This window comes from Emydura macquarii, unplaced genomic scaffold (genome assembly GCF_026122565.2).
Source record: "Emydura macquarii macquarii isolate MOO-44397 ecotype Brisbane River unplaced genomic scaffold, CSIRO-AGI_Emac_v2 contig_2481, whole genome shotgun sequence".
Lineage (NCBI taxonomy): Eukaryota > Metazoa > Chordata > Testudines > Chelidae > Emydura > Emydura macquarii.
The window spans coordinates 1,349,262-1,365,320 of NW_027132618.1; the positions used below are offsets into that span (position 1 = coordinate 1,349,262).

At 39.0% G+C, this 16,059-nt stretch overlaps 1 protein-coding gene across 1 annotated transcript in view; it reads left to right on the top strand.

Annotated features, from left to right (window-relative positions):
- Positions 1–16,059, top strand: part of LRRC7 (leucine rich repeat containing 7) — a 298,856-nt gene that overhangs the window by 108,778 nt on the left and 174,019 nt on the right. Inside the window, exon 4 of the mRNA XM_067563316.1 lies at positions 12,407–12,524. Within this exon, the coding sequence (XP_067419417.1) occupies positions 12,407–12,524 (118 nt within the window). The remainder of the gene's footprint in view (positions 1–12,406; positions 12,525–16,059) is intronic.

Genomic DNA, 16,059 nt, shown 5'->3' on the forward strand with positions numbered 1-16,059 from the left:
GGAATAGGGAGCACATTGATCAAATTTGTAGATGTTACAAAGCTAGGGAGGGTTGCAAACACTTTGGAGGATAAAGCTAAAATCCAAAGGGATCTTGATAAATAGTTGGACTATAGACAACAAAATGAAATACAACAAAGACAAATGTAAGATTCTATACTTAGGGAAGGAAAACCAAATGCATAAGTACAGAATGGGAGATAACTGGCTTGGCAGCAGCACTGTTGAAAAGGGTCTGGGTGTTGTGGTGGATCACAACCTCAACATGAATCAACAATGTGATGCTGTTGCAAAAAAAGCAAATGCAATTTTAGGTTGTATTAACAGAGACATAGCATGCAAGTCTTGGGAGGTGATAGTACCACTCTACTCGGCACTAGTTAGGCCTTAACTGGAGTAGTGTGTCCAATTTTGGTCACCATGTATAGAAAGGATGTAACAAAACTGGAAAGGTGAGTGACAAAGATGATCAAAGGGATGGAATGCAAGCCATATGAGCAAAGGCTTAAGGAACTGGATATTTTTAGTTTGGGAAAGAGGAGATTAAGGGAGACATGATAACAGTCTTCAAATACTTGAAAGGCTGCCATAAAAAAAATGGAGAAAAGTTGTTCTCTGTTGCCACAAAAGGAAGGACAAGAGGCAATGGGTTCAAATTACAACATAGCAGATTTAGACTAAATCTCAGGAAAAACTTCCTAACTGTAAGAATAGTAGGGCAATGGAATAGGCTGCCTCGGAAGGTCATGGGAGCTCCTTCACTGGAGGTTTTCAAAAGGAGGCTGGATAGCCATCTGTCTTGGATGGTTTAGACACAATAAATCCTGCATCTAGGCAAGGGCAAGATGAGCCTTGCAGTCCCTTCTAACCCTATTGTTCTGTGATTCTATGAACTCCCATTAACTTCAGTAGGAATTGCAGGTGCTCAGCCCTTCTCAGGATCAAGCACGGAGAGCCTAAAGAATACAGTTTGAATCTTCACAAGTAAGGTATAGGACCTGGGCTTGCATTACTTGTATGTATGAAATTTACACTGATTTCAATAGAAGTTCTTTCTGTGTGTGCTAGAACTTAGTTCAACCCTAAAGAATCTGTGCAGGAGTTAAACTTTTCTTAGTGAGTTATAATTTTGGAGTCTCTTTGGCTACTGCTGATTGAGGAAGGGATTATGTTACAACAAACAGTATTAATAATGAACCAAATTATTATTAATTAACGTTGTCTCCATTGTGCTCCATGCTGTACAGACTACAATTTACATTGTCTGCCCCACTCCTCAGTGAGTAAGTAGCACCAACTTTAGAATTAGACCCCTTAGTTTCTCTTCCCAACGTATAACTTTCACCCCTTTAGACATCATCTCTGAATTTGGACCATTGAGGATAACAGTGTAAGGGAATTAAAGTTGCTATAGCTTAAGTGCTTCAGGACCAGAAGAGAGGAGGGTAGCTGGAAAAGCAACTAATAGGAGGTACTCTCTACATGGCTAAGTGTACTATACCATAATCCTTTCATTAATTTAATTTTGCTCCGTAATAATGGAAACTTCCCACAAAACTTTTAATTTAAAATTGTGCCACTATAACCTGAGCTTCATCACATCTCCACATATTATTTGTTTACAGTGCATAAATAGAAAGTATCCATGAGCATGCATATATACAACCATTTTAAAATGTCATATATTACCATAGTTCCATGTACAACTGCCTTCATATTAACATATTCTTATTTACCTGTTATAACTTTTTATACACAAAAGTGGTGTGCAAAGGTTAGAAATGGCAGTATATTTTCCTCTTGCATGGAGATCCTTTATCCAAATCTGACTGTTTACTGGGGTGGATTGTTCACTCCATTGAATAGTTGTTCATAAATGAAGTGGCAATGTAGTTAGAATCTCCAGTGGTCAAAAGAAAAGTAATATGAATAAATGACCCATTCCTTCCTGTGTATAGATCTGTTAGTAGAGATGGCAGCAGAGCACCAGATTATTTCATTTCTATGGGGGCAGAAAAAATTGTTAGAGGTCAGCTGACTATGACTAATGAATATTTTCAGGAATTTTTTTCTTTTCTAATTTATGGCTGACATATAGCAATCTTTGAATATTTTAACAAAAGTTTTGCTACCAAAATACATTAGCTCTTAAAATTTGGGGATGGTGGTGGGGTTGCGTTTTGAGGTTTTTGCTATTGCAGGTCTCTCTAAGGTCTAAGCTAGTTACTATGTACGATATAAGACAAAAATTTCGTAATGAAGGACAGAAGAAAGAAAGAGGTTAATGTGCTACTGATCTATTTGGAATGTCTGTTGGTGTGGTATAAAGGATCTTTCAGCCTGTATCCAGGATGGATATATGACTCATCAGTGTCAAAGCCACAAGTAAATTATGAAAGTCTTTCCAAATGAGTATCAAATGGCAATATCATGCTATTTATGAAACAAAAAGCTATTCTGGGCATATTTTCTGGAGTTATTAAAAAATTTAATAGTACCATTTTTCATATTTTTGTCTCTAAAACATTTGCCATGACTCCAAATATACAGAACACAATGTAAGCCATAAATCCCTACAAAGTGACCTAAAATAATTTATATATATATAAAATTAAAAAAACCCTCATGATTTTAAAGTTGAAAATATCAAGACTCTCCAGGCTAGAAGCAAGTGTTGGTCCTGTTAGAAAGCCCAGAACAACACTATCCAGTGGTAAAAAGTTACTTTTCTGGCCCTATCTGTCACTGAGCAGGTACTGAATCTGGCTTCTTTTGGGCCTTGCACAAGTATAATTTGGAGATTGGGAGAAATTTCGCACTTAGGGAAACAAAGATAACATTTCACTGACAGGCTGACCAGGCTGTTCAGAGATTTGGAATGTTTGAGGTAATTCCAGGGTCAGTGGATTAGTTGGCAGAGGACAGATCAGGAAGGCAAAGGTGAATAATAAATTATACAACTATATGATTTTATTTATCAAATAATTGCATGGTTTGTCAAATGTCTGCACTTTATTACATGGGAATTACCTTCATGTAAGCAGTGTGTATATACATGTGTATGTTCAATACCATATTCCCCCCTTTAATCTTTTGTCCTAAATTTTGTTGTTTTTGTCATAAAGTATCACTTATAAAACACTTTACAAACCTTAGCAAATTAGAAATAAATACATGTTATTTCATTTGTTAATATATGAATAGTGCTCTGAAGATGGTAAGCACTATGGCCCTAGTTCAACAAGGTACTCAAACATGTACCAAACTTTAAGCATATGAGCGAACTTGCTAAATCATGACCTACAGAAGAATATTATCAGGCATAATCCTCCATTTACATGGGAAGACATGCAGGGAGGTGCAAGGGAGTGGTGTCCTAGCAACATAAGAATTGTTAGATCAGATCAGGCCAGTGGCTCATCTAGTCTAGTATCTTGTCTCAAACAGTGGCCAGTACCAGATGCATCAGATAAAGGTGAAAGAAACCCTTTAGTAAAGGACAGTGGAATAACCTGTTCAGAGCAGAAATTTCTTCTTAATCTTTATCAGTTAGTGGTTTTTATTATTTGAAATATTGGAGCTTATATTTCTTCCTAAAAACAAACAACCTCCCTCCAACAAAATAATCCTAGCTAACCTATAGATGTTCAAATTATCTAATTCCAATCCTTTCTCCTCAATGATGTTTTGTGGTTAAGTATGTATAATAAAATTGTAAAAAAAAATTCCTTTTATCAATTTTAAATTTGTTGTATTTGTTTTATTGAACTTCTCCTTGTTCTTGTATTATATGAAAACATTAATAGGACTACCCAAAATGCCTTCTTTATACCATTCATTATTTTAGTAGCTCTTTTATGTCCTCTCTTAATAATTACATCTATAATAATAATAATAATATAATATAATAATTCCAGTAATTACAACTGGAAAACCCCATGAGGTCACATTTATTATATCCATTAATTTTGTTTCCTATTCCTTTCCAACCAGTCTAGGGTTTCATACGTTTATATTTCAGTCTGTAAATATCAATCTTATGCTAAAGATCATTCAGTTTCAAGTAGCTCTCCCAATCAATACTAAGATGTGTAGTTGTCAAAGACAGGTTATACCTTCTTTGTTTCTTTGCTTGCTGTTCTTGGCTGTGGGGAATCTGGAAGCCTGTATGAAATGAGCGGGGGCTGTAAGTCAGCTTGTTACCGTAGAGAGCAGTTTGCTTTTAGGTTTTGGCTGGATGACACATTAATTTGTTGTAGATGAAAAATCCTAAAATAGGACAGCCACTTCAAAAGGATAAGGTGATTCAGTGAAGTCTGTACAAAATGCAGTTGAACAGGCTGACATCCTCTTTATGTATCTAGGGAAATTGAAAGGGACATAACACTATTGTTTCTTAAGTAAAGTAGGGATGTAACTTATCCACATGTGAATTTTTTATTGCAAGAACATTTTCCTCATTGTATTGCATAGGAAGTAGACAGATTGAGGAGAAATCCTGAAGCCTATACATAAAAAGAAATAGTTTTTCAGTTCCTTCTAGCCTGCTGGAAAAATGTAGAACTGAAAAATATTTCATATTAAGTTAATATAAGTGCAGGGGACAAACAATTGGTCACTCCCAGTTAGGTCTGTAGTCCTTTTTTTGGGGCTTTGTTTATTGTTTAACACAAAGAAAAGAAACTGGAACAATAATAAAATGGTGCTGTTCTTCAATTAAGATTGTGGAGCTCTCAGGCCACTATTAACTTGATGCACTGGAGCTTCCCCTGCCTAGGAGTCTGCAGGTGCTTTCCTTCTTCTTTGATTAGTGTCCTTATGGGTGCTCCACTGTAGGTGTGTCTGTGTCATAGAATCATAGAATATTAGAGTTGGAAGGGACCTCAGGAGGTCATCTAGTCCAACCCCCTGCTCAAAGCAGGACTAACCTCAGCTATATCATCCCAGCCAGGGCTTTGGCAAGCCTCAGCTTAAAAACGTCTAAAGATGGAGATTCCACCACCTCCCTAGGTAACCCATTCCAGTGCTTCACCACCCTCCTAGTGAAAAACTTTTTCCTAATGTCCAACCTAGACCTCCCCAACTGCAACTTGAGACCGTTGCTCTTTGTTCTGTCATCTGCCACCACCGAGAACAGCCTAGCCCCATCCTCCCTGGAACCCCCTTTCAGGTAGTTAAAGACTGCTATCAAATCCCCCCTCATTCTTCTCTTTTGCAGACTAAACAAACCCAGTTCCCTTAGCGTCTCCTCATAAGTCCTGTGCTCCAGCCCCCTAATCATTTTGGTTGCCCTCCGCTGTACTCTCTCCAACTTGTCTACATCCTTTTTGTAGTGGGGGGCCCAAAACTGGACACAATACTCTAAATGCGACCTCACAAATGACGAATAGAGGGGAATAATCACTTCCCGCGTCCTGCTGGCAATGCCCCTCCTAATGCAGCCCAATATGCTATTAGCCTTCTTGACAACCAGGGCACACTGCTGACTCATATCCAGCTTTTTATCCACTGTTACCGCCAGGTCCTTTTCTGCAGAACTGCTGCCTATTTCGTCGGTCCCCAGTCTATAGCTGTGCATGGAATTCTTCCTTCCTAAGTGGAGGACTCTGCACTTTTCTTTGTTGAACCTCATTAGATTTCTTTTGGCCCAATCCTCCAGTTTGTTTAGGTCCTTCTGTATCCTATCCCTACCTTCCAGGGTATCTACCACTCCCCCCAGCTTAGTGTCCTCTGCAAACTTGCTGAGGGTGCAATCTACCCCATCCTCCAGATCATTAATGAAGATGTTGAACAAAACCGGCCCCAGGACCGACCCCTGGGGAATTCCGCTTGTGACCAGTTGCCAGCTAGACATGAAGCCATTGATCACTACTTGTTGAGCCCTATGCTCTAGCCAGTTCTCTATCCATTTTATAGTCCATTCATCCAACCCATACTTCTTTAACTTGCTGATAAGAATACTGTGAGAGACGGTATCAAAAGCTTTGCTAAAGTCAAGTTATATCACATCCACCGCCTTCCCTACATCCACAGAGCCAGTCACCTCATCATAGAAAGCAATCAGGTTGGTCAGGCATGACTTTCCCTTGGTGAATCCATGTTGACTGTTCCTGATCACCTTCCTCTCTTCCAAGTGCCTTAAAATGGATTCCTTTAAGGACCTGCTCCATGATTTTTCCAGGGATTGAAGTGAGGCTGACCAGTCTGTAGTTCCCTGGATCCTCTTTCCTCCCTTTTTTGAAGATGGGCACTATATTTGCTTTTTTCCAGTCTTCAGGGACCTCCCCCTGTTGCCACGAGCTTTCAAAGATCCCTGCACTGCTGATCGGAGAACTTTGATGGTAGTGTCCATTGGGCCTACACATGTGCTGTCTTTACTTGTGCTACATCACAAAGCTAGCCAGTGCGTGCAGACTAACTGTCCTCAGTTCCTTATGAATTGCCCCTGATTAGAGACGGAACATTTAGCTGTCCATTAGCGGATCGTTCAATTTTCTTTCAATTGTTAATGTTTGCTTTTCAAATTTACTACTTTGCATGTTTGGACTTAACTTGGCCATGTCTTTTTTTTTAAAAAAAAAAAAGGGGGGGGGGAAGGAAGGACCTTGTTCTTGTGTCAACACTGGTAGAGGGGAACCCCCATGGACAAGGGTATCCCCATCTCTCTGGGCAATCCCGCTTGTGGACAAGCACTCCCAGTGCATTAGTTGCTTTGATGAGGGCCACAACCAATACAAGTGCTCCCTCTGCCAACAGGTCCAACCAATATCCTACAAGGACAGAGAGCTCCACCAGAAGATTATCTTTATTGAGGCAGCTCTCTGACCACAGCTCTGTGCTGGGCATTAGTCTTCCCCATAACCTTCTACACTGAAGGTTAGTGGGTCTAAAATGTGGTCGGGGACTCTTCTCACAAAACAAGAGAGCCAGAAGTCCCTTCAGTGAGCGCAGGGATACCAAAAGTGATATCCATCTCACTCAGTATCCTCGGCACCGCTGGCACAGAGATAATCTGGAACCCACACCTCCCAGTGACCATCTGGCACCACTGAAAAGCCCACAGATCCTTTGGGGACAGGCACCAAAGCCATGGTACACAAAGACAAGGGCAAGCACTCTAAGGTGCTTCTAAGGCACTCAGTATGTGAGTCAGTATCGGTACTGCCAGTGACACTGGCCCATTCAGCACCAGAGAGGTCGGCACGGATGAGGACCTTATCCCCACTACCACCTGGGTTGTCAGTATCGGCAGAGTTCCAGAAAGCTGATGACCAGATGGTCTTAGAGGACCCCGACTGTCCGCACCTCGGTACCGAGGTTATGGAACTGTGCCACAACTGTCCAAGAGGTAGCTTCCCTTGACCTTATCCTGCCCCGCCATTGTCGAGCAAGTATTCAGAGAGTGAGCTGGATGAGGCTTTGATGTATTCCTCCTAGGCTCTATATGGGACCCATTGCCAACAGGGTTTGGGGATTCGCCACAGATGGCACTGCCACCATCCTGGTACAGTCACCCATGGGCATCTCCACCAGGCCCCATGCCACCTCAATGGCCATATTGGGACTCCTAGGCAACGCATCGACAACCAGCCTTGGGGGCACCGAGTGCAGCTCAGGAACTTCCTCGGCCACAGCATCATGGCCCGCAGAGCAGGAAGGGGAGATAGAAGAAGAGACTACCTCAAGCCATATTTTCCTCATCCCCCAATGAGGCAGTCATGCCATCACCACTATCCTTGGCGAATGACTTCCAGCTGTTCCAGGAGCTAACAAAAAGAGTAGCTAATATCCTCCACATACCTTTAGAGGAGGTGAAGGATTTACACCACCAATTAATAGATATCCTACATACGTCAGCTATGTCCAAAATTGTCCTCCCAGTCAATTAGGCCCTTTTAGATCCAATATGGCAAAACACAAAATTTCTAGTAAATTCCTGGAATGTATTGAGGACAACATTTTGTTTCAAAAATGGAAAGGGAAGCAGTCATTTAAACCTGATTCCATTTAAACATGGAAGAATTGGCTGTGAATCTGAAGCTGAAAGGTAATTTGTGTGAAAGTGATCATGAAATGATAGATTTCATAGTTCTAGGGAAAGAAAGGAGTGAGAACACTAGAATAATGACAATGGACTTAAAAAAGCTGACTAACAAACTCAGAGAATTGGTAGGTGAGGTTCCCTGGGAAGAAAAATCTAAGGGAAAAGAGTTCAGCAGAGCTAGCAATTTCTCAAGGAGACAATATTAAAGGCAAAATGGCAAACTATCCCAGAGCAAAGAAAACTTGAAAAGAATAGTAAGAGGACAATAAGGCGATAGTAGGAGCTATTTACTGACCTGAAAATCAGAAAGGAATCCTACAAAAAGTGGGAATGTGGACAAATTGTTGAGGAGAAGTACAAAAGTCTAGCATGAGCATGTAGGGAAAAAAATTAGAAAAAGGCACAAAATGAGATACACCTAGCAAGAAACAAAAGGACACAGGAAGAGGTTCTATGAATACATCAGGAAAGATTATAGAAAGAGCAGTTCCACTGCTTAGCAAGGAAGGAGAGCTAATAATGAACAATAATGAGAAGGTAGAAGTGTTTAATGCCTATTGTGCTTCAGTCTTCACTAAAAAGGTAAATTGGGATCAGATACATAACACCATTAATATTAAGATAAGTTAGATATATTCAAGTCAGCAGGGTCTGATGAAATTCATCATAGGGTATTTAAGGAACTAGCATAAATGAGGGTATTTAAGGAACAAGCATAAGAAATCTCAAAATCATTAGCAATTATCTTTTGAGAATACGTGGACGATAGGTGAGGTCCCAGAGGATGGGAGGTAGGAAAATATAGTACCTTTCTTTAAAAAGAGGAACACAGAGGATCTGGGGAAGTATAGACCAGTCAGCCAAACTTGGATATCTGGAAAGATACTGGAACAAATTATTAAACAACCAATTTGTAAACACCTAGTGGATAATAGGGTTATAAGGAATAGCTAACACAGATTTATAAGAACAACCCTTGCCAAACCAACCTAATATCCTTCCTTGACAGGATTACTGGCCTAGTGGATAGGAAGGAAGCAGTGAATGTGATCTATCTTCATTTTAGTAAGGCTTTTGACACAGTCCCACATGACATTCTCATGAGCAAACTAGGGAAATATGGTCCAGATGAATTTACTAAAAGGTGGATGCACAGCAAGTTCAAAGACCATAATCAAAGAGTAGTTTTCTTTGCACAAATACAAAATGGGGCGTAACTGGCTAGGTGGTAGTACTGCTGAAAAGATTCAGGGGGTTTTAGTAGATCTCAAATTGAATATGAGTCAACAGTGCAATGAAGTTGTGAAAAAGGCTAATATTCTGGGGTGTATTAACGGAAGTGTCGTATGTAAGACATGGAAGTTAATTGACCCGCTATACTCAGCACTGATCAGGCCTCATCTAGAGTTCTGGGTGCCACACTTTAGGAAAGATGTAGACAAATTGTAGAGAGTACAGAAGAGAATGCCAAAGGTGATAAAAGGCTTAGAAAACCTGATCTATGAGGAAAGGTTAAAAAACTGGACATGTTTAGTCTTGAGAAAAGAAGACTGAGGGGAGACCTAGTAACAGTCTTCATATATGGGAAGAAGTGTTATAAAGAAGACAGTGATTAATCCATACTGAAGTTAGAACAAGAAGTATTGGGCCTAATCTGCAGCAAGGGAAATTTAGATTAGATATTAGGAAAAACGTTCTAATTAAAAGGGTAGTTAAGCACTGGAATAGACTTCCAAGGGAGGTTGCAGAAAGGAAAGGATAATGCCATCACTGGAAGTTTTTAAAAACAAGATACACTGTTTACCTGCCAGGGATGGTCTAGATATACTTGGTCCTGCTTCAGTGCAAAGGGCTGGACTTGAAGACTTCTCAGTGAGGTTCCTTCCAGCCTTACATTTCTATGATTTAGTTACAATACATAGCTTACTGTTGTATTGGTATAGAACTAATGAAGACCTCTAGTGGCTAGAAATTGTAGCTACAGTCCATATAGCATCTATATTTACCTGACTCCATAATCCCCCCTGGAGGTGCTGCAGTTCTTAAAAACAGAGGATGCACTGATGCTGATTGTGATCTGCATTCTAAAAGAGTGTGTTTTTGTATATAGTGTTATTAAGAAATACACTTTCCTCCTGAGAGCAGTTTCCTTTTTGTACCAGTGGCTAGAAACAGAATTGCACAAATAGGTTTGGGAGCAGGGGCAAACAGTAAGTGTCCTAAGCCCCAGCTTGCAATAATTTTCTTTAGAAATGTAAGTTTTCTTAATTCTACATTGAAAATGCCCCTCTACATGTGTATGGTATTTTTGTAATAAACATAAAAATATTTCTTCGGATAATGCCTTTGTTGAAAGGAAAAGAGAAGGCTTAATAGCAAAAGTGTCAGACAATGCATATAGGCAGCCTAGAGGAAGTCTTTCAGTTAAAAGAATTCAGTTTCCTATTTGTTGGCCATATTCTATTCATGTGATTCCCATTAAAGTTAAACCTGGTTTTGAACCTCCAGTTAGGGAGAAAGTAGACTGCCTGGAAAAGCAGCACAGAGGTTTCTTGTTGTTAAAATGCTCAGATGGAAAGTTATAGTTTAAAAAAAAAAAAAAAAGTGAAAGCCTGAAAATAAGCAAAAATTTACGTTAACTGACCTATTTAGTTCACGTTAGCATTTGAGCATCATTAATTCCCTGTAATTAATTCCCTGGTAATTCCCTGAGCCCAGCTTTCTTTGATTTGATTCCCAAACTGAGTAAATAATCTACATTTTCAAATGGACTTTTGAGTACAAATTTAGATGTCTGAATATGAAACTTTGCAACAAAGATATATCAAAGCTGTTTTGAAAACACCATTAATTTCTGAAGAGTCATAAAGATTCTTTCAAAGGAGAATAGTCATAAAGATTCTTTCAAAGGAAAGTAAGCTTTGTTTAGAATCCATAGACTCATGCAAGACCACTGGATGAACTTGTTTTCCAATCATTGTAATGTGACTGGTAATAATGAACTTACTTTTTACAAAGGAACATCTTAAGAAACCAGTAAAGAAATGAGGGGTTGGGGTTAAACTCCTATGTACTGCAAGATGTATGCAGTCTGTCTGACAGGCAGGTAGCTTCCCAAATATCAGAAGCCAGCTGCATGCAGGGTTGTGCTCTTGGTGACATGAGTATTTTAATAGTCAGATCAGCCTGACATGCACTGAGCTTCCCTGTCCTCCTCTCCCCCAATCTATTTTCCATTATATGTCCTCTATATTAATAGTAGCACACACTCTCCGTGTGTGTGGAGAGCATGTGGACTGTTCCCTGCATTCATCCATGGGGGTGAGGATGTGCCATGGCTTCCCTCTCATTCCTGCCTCATCTTAAGAAACGCACTGAGTGAATGATGGAGAGCAGGCTGCACCATCTTGAAGGTGCAGCTCGCTTACTCCTTGTAAAAAGTTCCATACTTGCCCCTTAAAACGGACTGTCTAAATGTCACATTCTAGCCCTAGAGACATATCTTTCTCAGTATGGTGTTCATTATTTTACTATTTATCTTGTGTTTGAAGTTGCTCCAGTTGGATAGCAATTGCTATTGTATGGAAGAAGCAGCAGTATAAATGCTTACCATGTGATATATTGACAAGAGCTGGTCAGAAAATGAAACTTTGGTCCATGGAAAATTGCAACATTTGGGAAAAAAATGTTCTGAATTAGAACAAAAAGCAGAAATTTCAAAATTTCATATGGAGTGAAAATTCTGAAAAATGTAATCTATTAAAATAAATATTATAATATAGCATAAAAGTTGAAGCAAAATGAATTGAAGTATAAAGTTGTAATGAAACTTTTTACCTTATTGACATTATTGAAATGAAATGAATATTTCATCTTTTTCCCAATTTCATCAGAATTGATACATTCACATGAAACATTTTAATTTTGAAGAATTTGCATTTTCTGATGGAAAATAGTTCTGCTGAAAAATTTTCAACTAGCTCTATTATTGATATAAAAATATCAGACTGGAGGGGACCTACTTGGATCATCAAGTGCAGTTCCCTGCTATCATGAACAACCTCATCATATAATCCCATTAATAAATTTATAAAGGTCCATCTTAAAACTATATTTCATTAGGAATTATTTGTAGGCAGCACATCTATGGATAATCTTCCTTGTTTAAAGTATAATGTAATATGTAAGCATGTCTTCTCAAACTGTTTTAAAATATTGGTTCCAGGTTATTTTTAGCCTAATATTTTGCTGTCCTCAAAGTATTTTATGATACAGTTATTATTGCATCTCTGTTTAAACAACAATGGTAAACTGAATTTTACTAAAACATGTTAATTGCAATTGTTATTTTTCATGTTGTAGCAATTGTTCAACTGTCAAGCTCTACGTAAATTGAGTATACCAGACAACGACCTTTCAAGCCTGCCAACCACTATTGCCAGTTTAGTTAATCTCAAGGAACTTGACATCAGTAAAAATGGTAAGAACATAACAATAAAATAATTTGAAATTTTGCGTTGAAAATTTTGAACATTTTGCATAGTGCTGCTGTAATAAGATTTTAATGCTTAATGAATGAAAAAATTACTCTTCTAGAAAACACAAAAACAAATGAGCTAAATTTTGCTTTCTGTTTACTTCAAGAGTAGTTCCATTCCATTCAGTGGGATGTGGCAGAGTGTCCTGTCTGACATTTCACTTGTGGTCTGTAAAGATTTCATCCCCCTTTTCTCCTACACATCCGTGTGCAATGACTGCCAGAATTTGGCCTTGATAGCGTAAAATAGCTATAGAACCTGACATTCATTTTGTTTTGTAAGGATTAATATGTTCCCAATGCACAACAATATACAGTAGCAGATAAAGTGAAACTTAAAAATTGATAAAATAATGTGATGAATAGTTTAATCATTTAGCAAGTCAACAATTAATCTGAATGTTGAAATTAAAACGATTTTAGTGATATTCAAGTTTCGGCATAGCATGAACTATGGAGTGATTAGGAGACAGATGGCAGTACCATAGCATGGATTAGTTATGTTCAGTTTTTCACTGAAGTAGCAAAATTAGCTAATTGGATTTTCTCTTCTTCTATTCTCTTCATTATTGGTATAGGTGATGATCCCAAATACAAAATCCAGACAATTCTTTAGCACTGTAGACCTGAATCATTTTATTCTGGTCAAAACTGTTTTAAAAATATATTTTGACTCCTACTCCTGCTTTCTTCTGAATTTTATAGTGACTAGAATAGATATTCTTCATGGTGCTAAGGTTCTTAAGGTTACTAAGGTTACAAATGTGTTACTTCATCCTGTTTACAGTTTAGGGGCAGAACTAGACATGTCAATCACTGGCAGCAGGGGAATACTCTGCCCCCTTAAGTTCCCTCCATTTTATTCTGCCTCCAAAGTGGCCCATGGCTCAGCCAGGCATCCTTGCTCCAGAGCATTTCAGAGAAAAATTTCAAACTTTATTTCAAAATTTTTGACTAACAATTTAGTTAATACATTTCTGTCTAACTCCCAGCATGTCCCAGGACTGCGTTTGCCTTTTGGGGAAATTGTCCACTCAACTCCACTTCCCTTTCCAAGGCGTTTGCAGTGACTGTTGCCCCTGCAGGGTTCGGGGATCTTGTCTTCACTATGAAAAAAAGGCATGTTCTTAACTTAGTTAGGTAACTTAATGTAAAATCCTAGTGAAGACAGGTTATAGTTTTTGCACAAGCTAGCAGGTTGTGTTATTTTGAGTTAAGAATACACCTTTTTTTTATAGTGAAGATAAACTCAGGGAGAGAGCTAGACTGAGAAAAGCCAGAGGTAAAAGGAAGGGACAGAGCATCCTACTTTCCCCCTTCTCATGTGTCTCCATATGGAGCGTGGCTAGGTCTGTGAGTAGAGTGCAGTTTCTCTTGCAGCCCAAGCCTGGTGGGCTTGCGTCAGTGCCACCCTCCTACAGGAAAGGAGGCAGGTAAGACTGGAGAAGAGCTGGCTCCAGAAGAAAGCAGCCACCAGTTTCCCATCTCCATGAGGGGAATGAAACCAGAAGGGCAGTGCACTAGATAGAAGATAGTACCTGCAAAAGTAGCCATGCCTCTGACTGCAGACCTCAGCCTCCATCTCCCTCTCTTCTTCCCCATGGGTCATAGATGGAGGAGCACTGGACACAGCATGGGCACTGCCAACACCAGCGGTAAGGGGTAATAGGCCTCAAGGCTGAGACCTCCAAAGGAAACACAGACCTATCTAGCCCATATGGATTACATGCAGGAGAAAGGGTAGAGCTTCTGGGGAGTCCGTTCCTGAGTCCCAGGCCAATTCCTTTCAGTGAAAGACCCAAAGAGATCCCATACAGGGAAGGGGAGACAAATCCCAAGTCTTTGAGAACTGGGAAATTGCTTGCTTTTCTCCAAGCAATCTTCTGAAGCAGCAATATGAGAGACAAACTAGTGATAGTGAAATAAATGAATAAATTCAGCACCTGGTTCCCCTGCTCACCTCCATGGAGTGCAGCAGGGCAGATAATGCTCAGTGTCCACTTCCCTTGCTCAAGAGAGGGGCAAGGAGTGATTTGATCACAGTTTCTAAGTACCTACAGAGGGAACCAAAATTTGATAATAGAGATCTCTTCAATCTGTCAGACAAAGGTACTTAGACGAGCCAGTGGCTGGAAGTTAAAGTTCTTCAAATTTCAAATTAAAATGTGAAATAAGGCACACATTTTTAACAGTGAGTGTAATTAATCATTGAAACAATTTATCAAAGTTTGTAATGGATTCTCCATCACTGGGCTTAAGATGCTTTTGAAAATTTTACCCAAGGACAAAGCTTGAGATGCTCAGGATTATAAACGAGGCCAGAGAAGACAGGAAGTACAACCAGGAAAAGACAAGCAGTTCAAAAATAAATGAAAGGAAGAAGTATTTAGTAGAAAATAAATCTTCTCTTTTATTCTGGGGGCAGATAAATACCCAAATATTTGCAAAGTATATTCTAACACCCTATATCAGGTATGGACATTTTGCTTTTTCATCCTCAAAATAAAGATAATAATTAAAACTGAACACAAAATAGCACAAAGCTACTCATTTCCATTAACAGCATAGGACTGTATTTTCCTAGTCCATGGGTGACATGCTCAGGTGTAATTTTTTTTGTATCTGTACTCTATAGCTGATTTTGCCTTTGGGTTTTTAGTCACCTATCAGGTTATTTCACTCAGTTCACAAAACAAAGAGCCAGAATCTGTTTCCATGTCATGTCTAATAAAGAAAATTAACGTAAGTAACCAAGCAATGACTCACTGGGCTTAGAATACAGGCAGTTGTCATACTGATACAGATAGATAACTTAAAATATTCTAACATTTTAACCAGTCAAATCTTTGGAAGATTCTCAATTTTAAAACTCATTTTTTCAGGAAAAATATCCCTCAAAACACATTTGCATGGAGAAAGGTCAGTGAATAGAGAATATCAGCAGTTCTTGCTGCTAGTAAATGCTGTGCATTTCTATTTGCACCAGTAGCCACACCTGAAAGACTGCTAACCCTGCCATGATTGTGATTTTTTGAGTTATGTCCTTCTATTTATGCAAAAGTTAAATTCCCACTGGCTTCAGTGGCAGTTCTGCACAGGGAACAATGGCAGGATACGATGCTGCAAATGTTTTTCACAGTCCCGACACTTTAGGAACACAGTAACCTATGCATAGACTATTTAGGATAGATTTTCAGTCAATCAGATTTTCAATTAGTGTCTGATTTTGTACCAATATTATAAATATTGTTCTTGTCATTTAGATGGCTAAATAGCAGATTTTATACTCATGAATCAAGTACTTAGATATGCAAGTATCTGAATTTCTTTGCAGCAAAATTGTGGGTGCAAAGAAAAAAGTTTGGCTCAGGCTAGGTTGAAAATTTGGCGTTTCCAATCTTTATCAGAAACCTACTGAAAGTGAAAGGAGACACATTCATGTTGGCTTTGCAGTGATTTAGAAATAGAGAAAATTAAT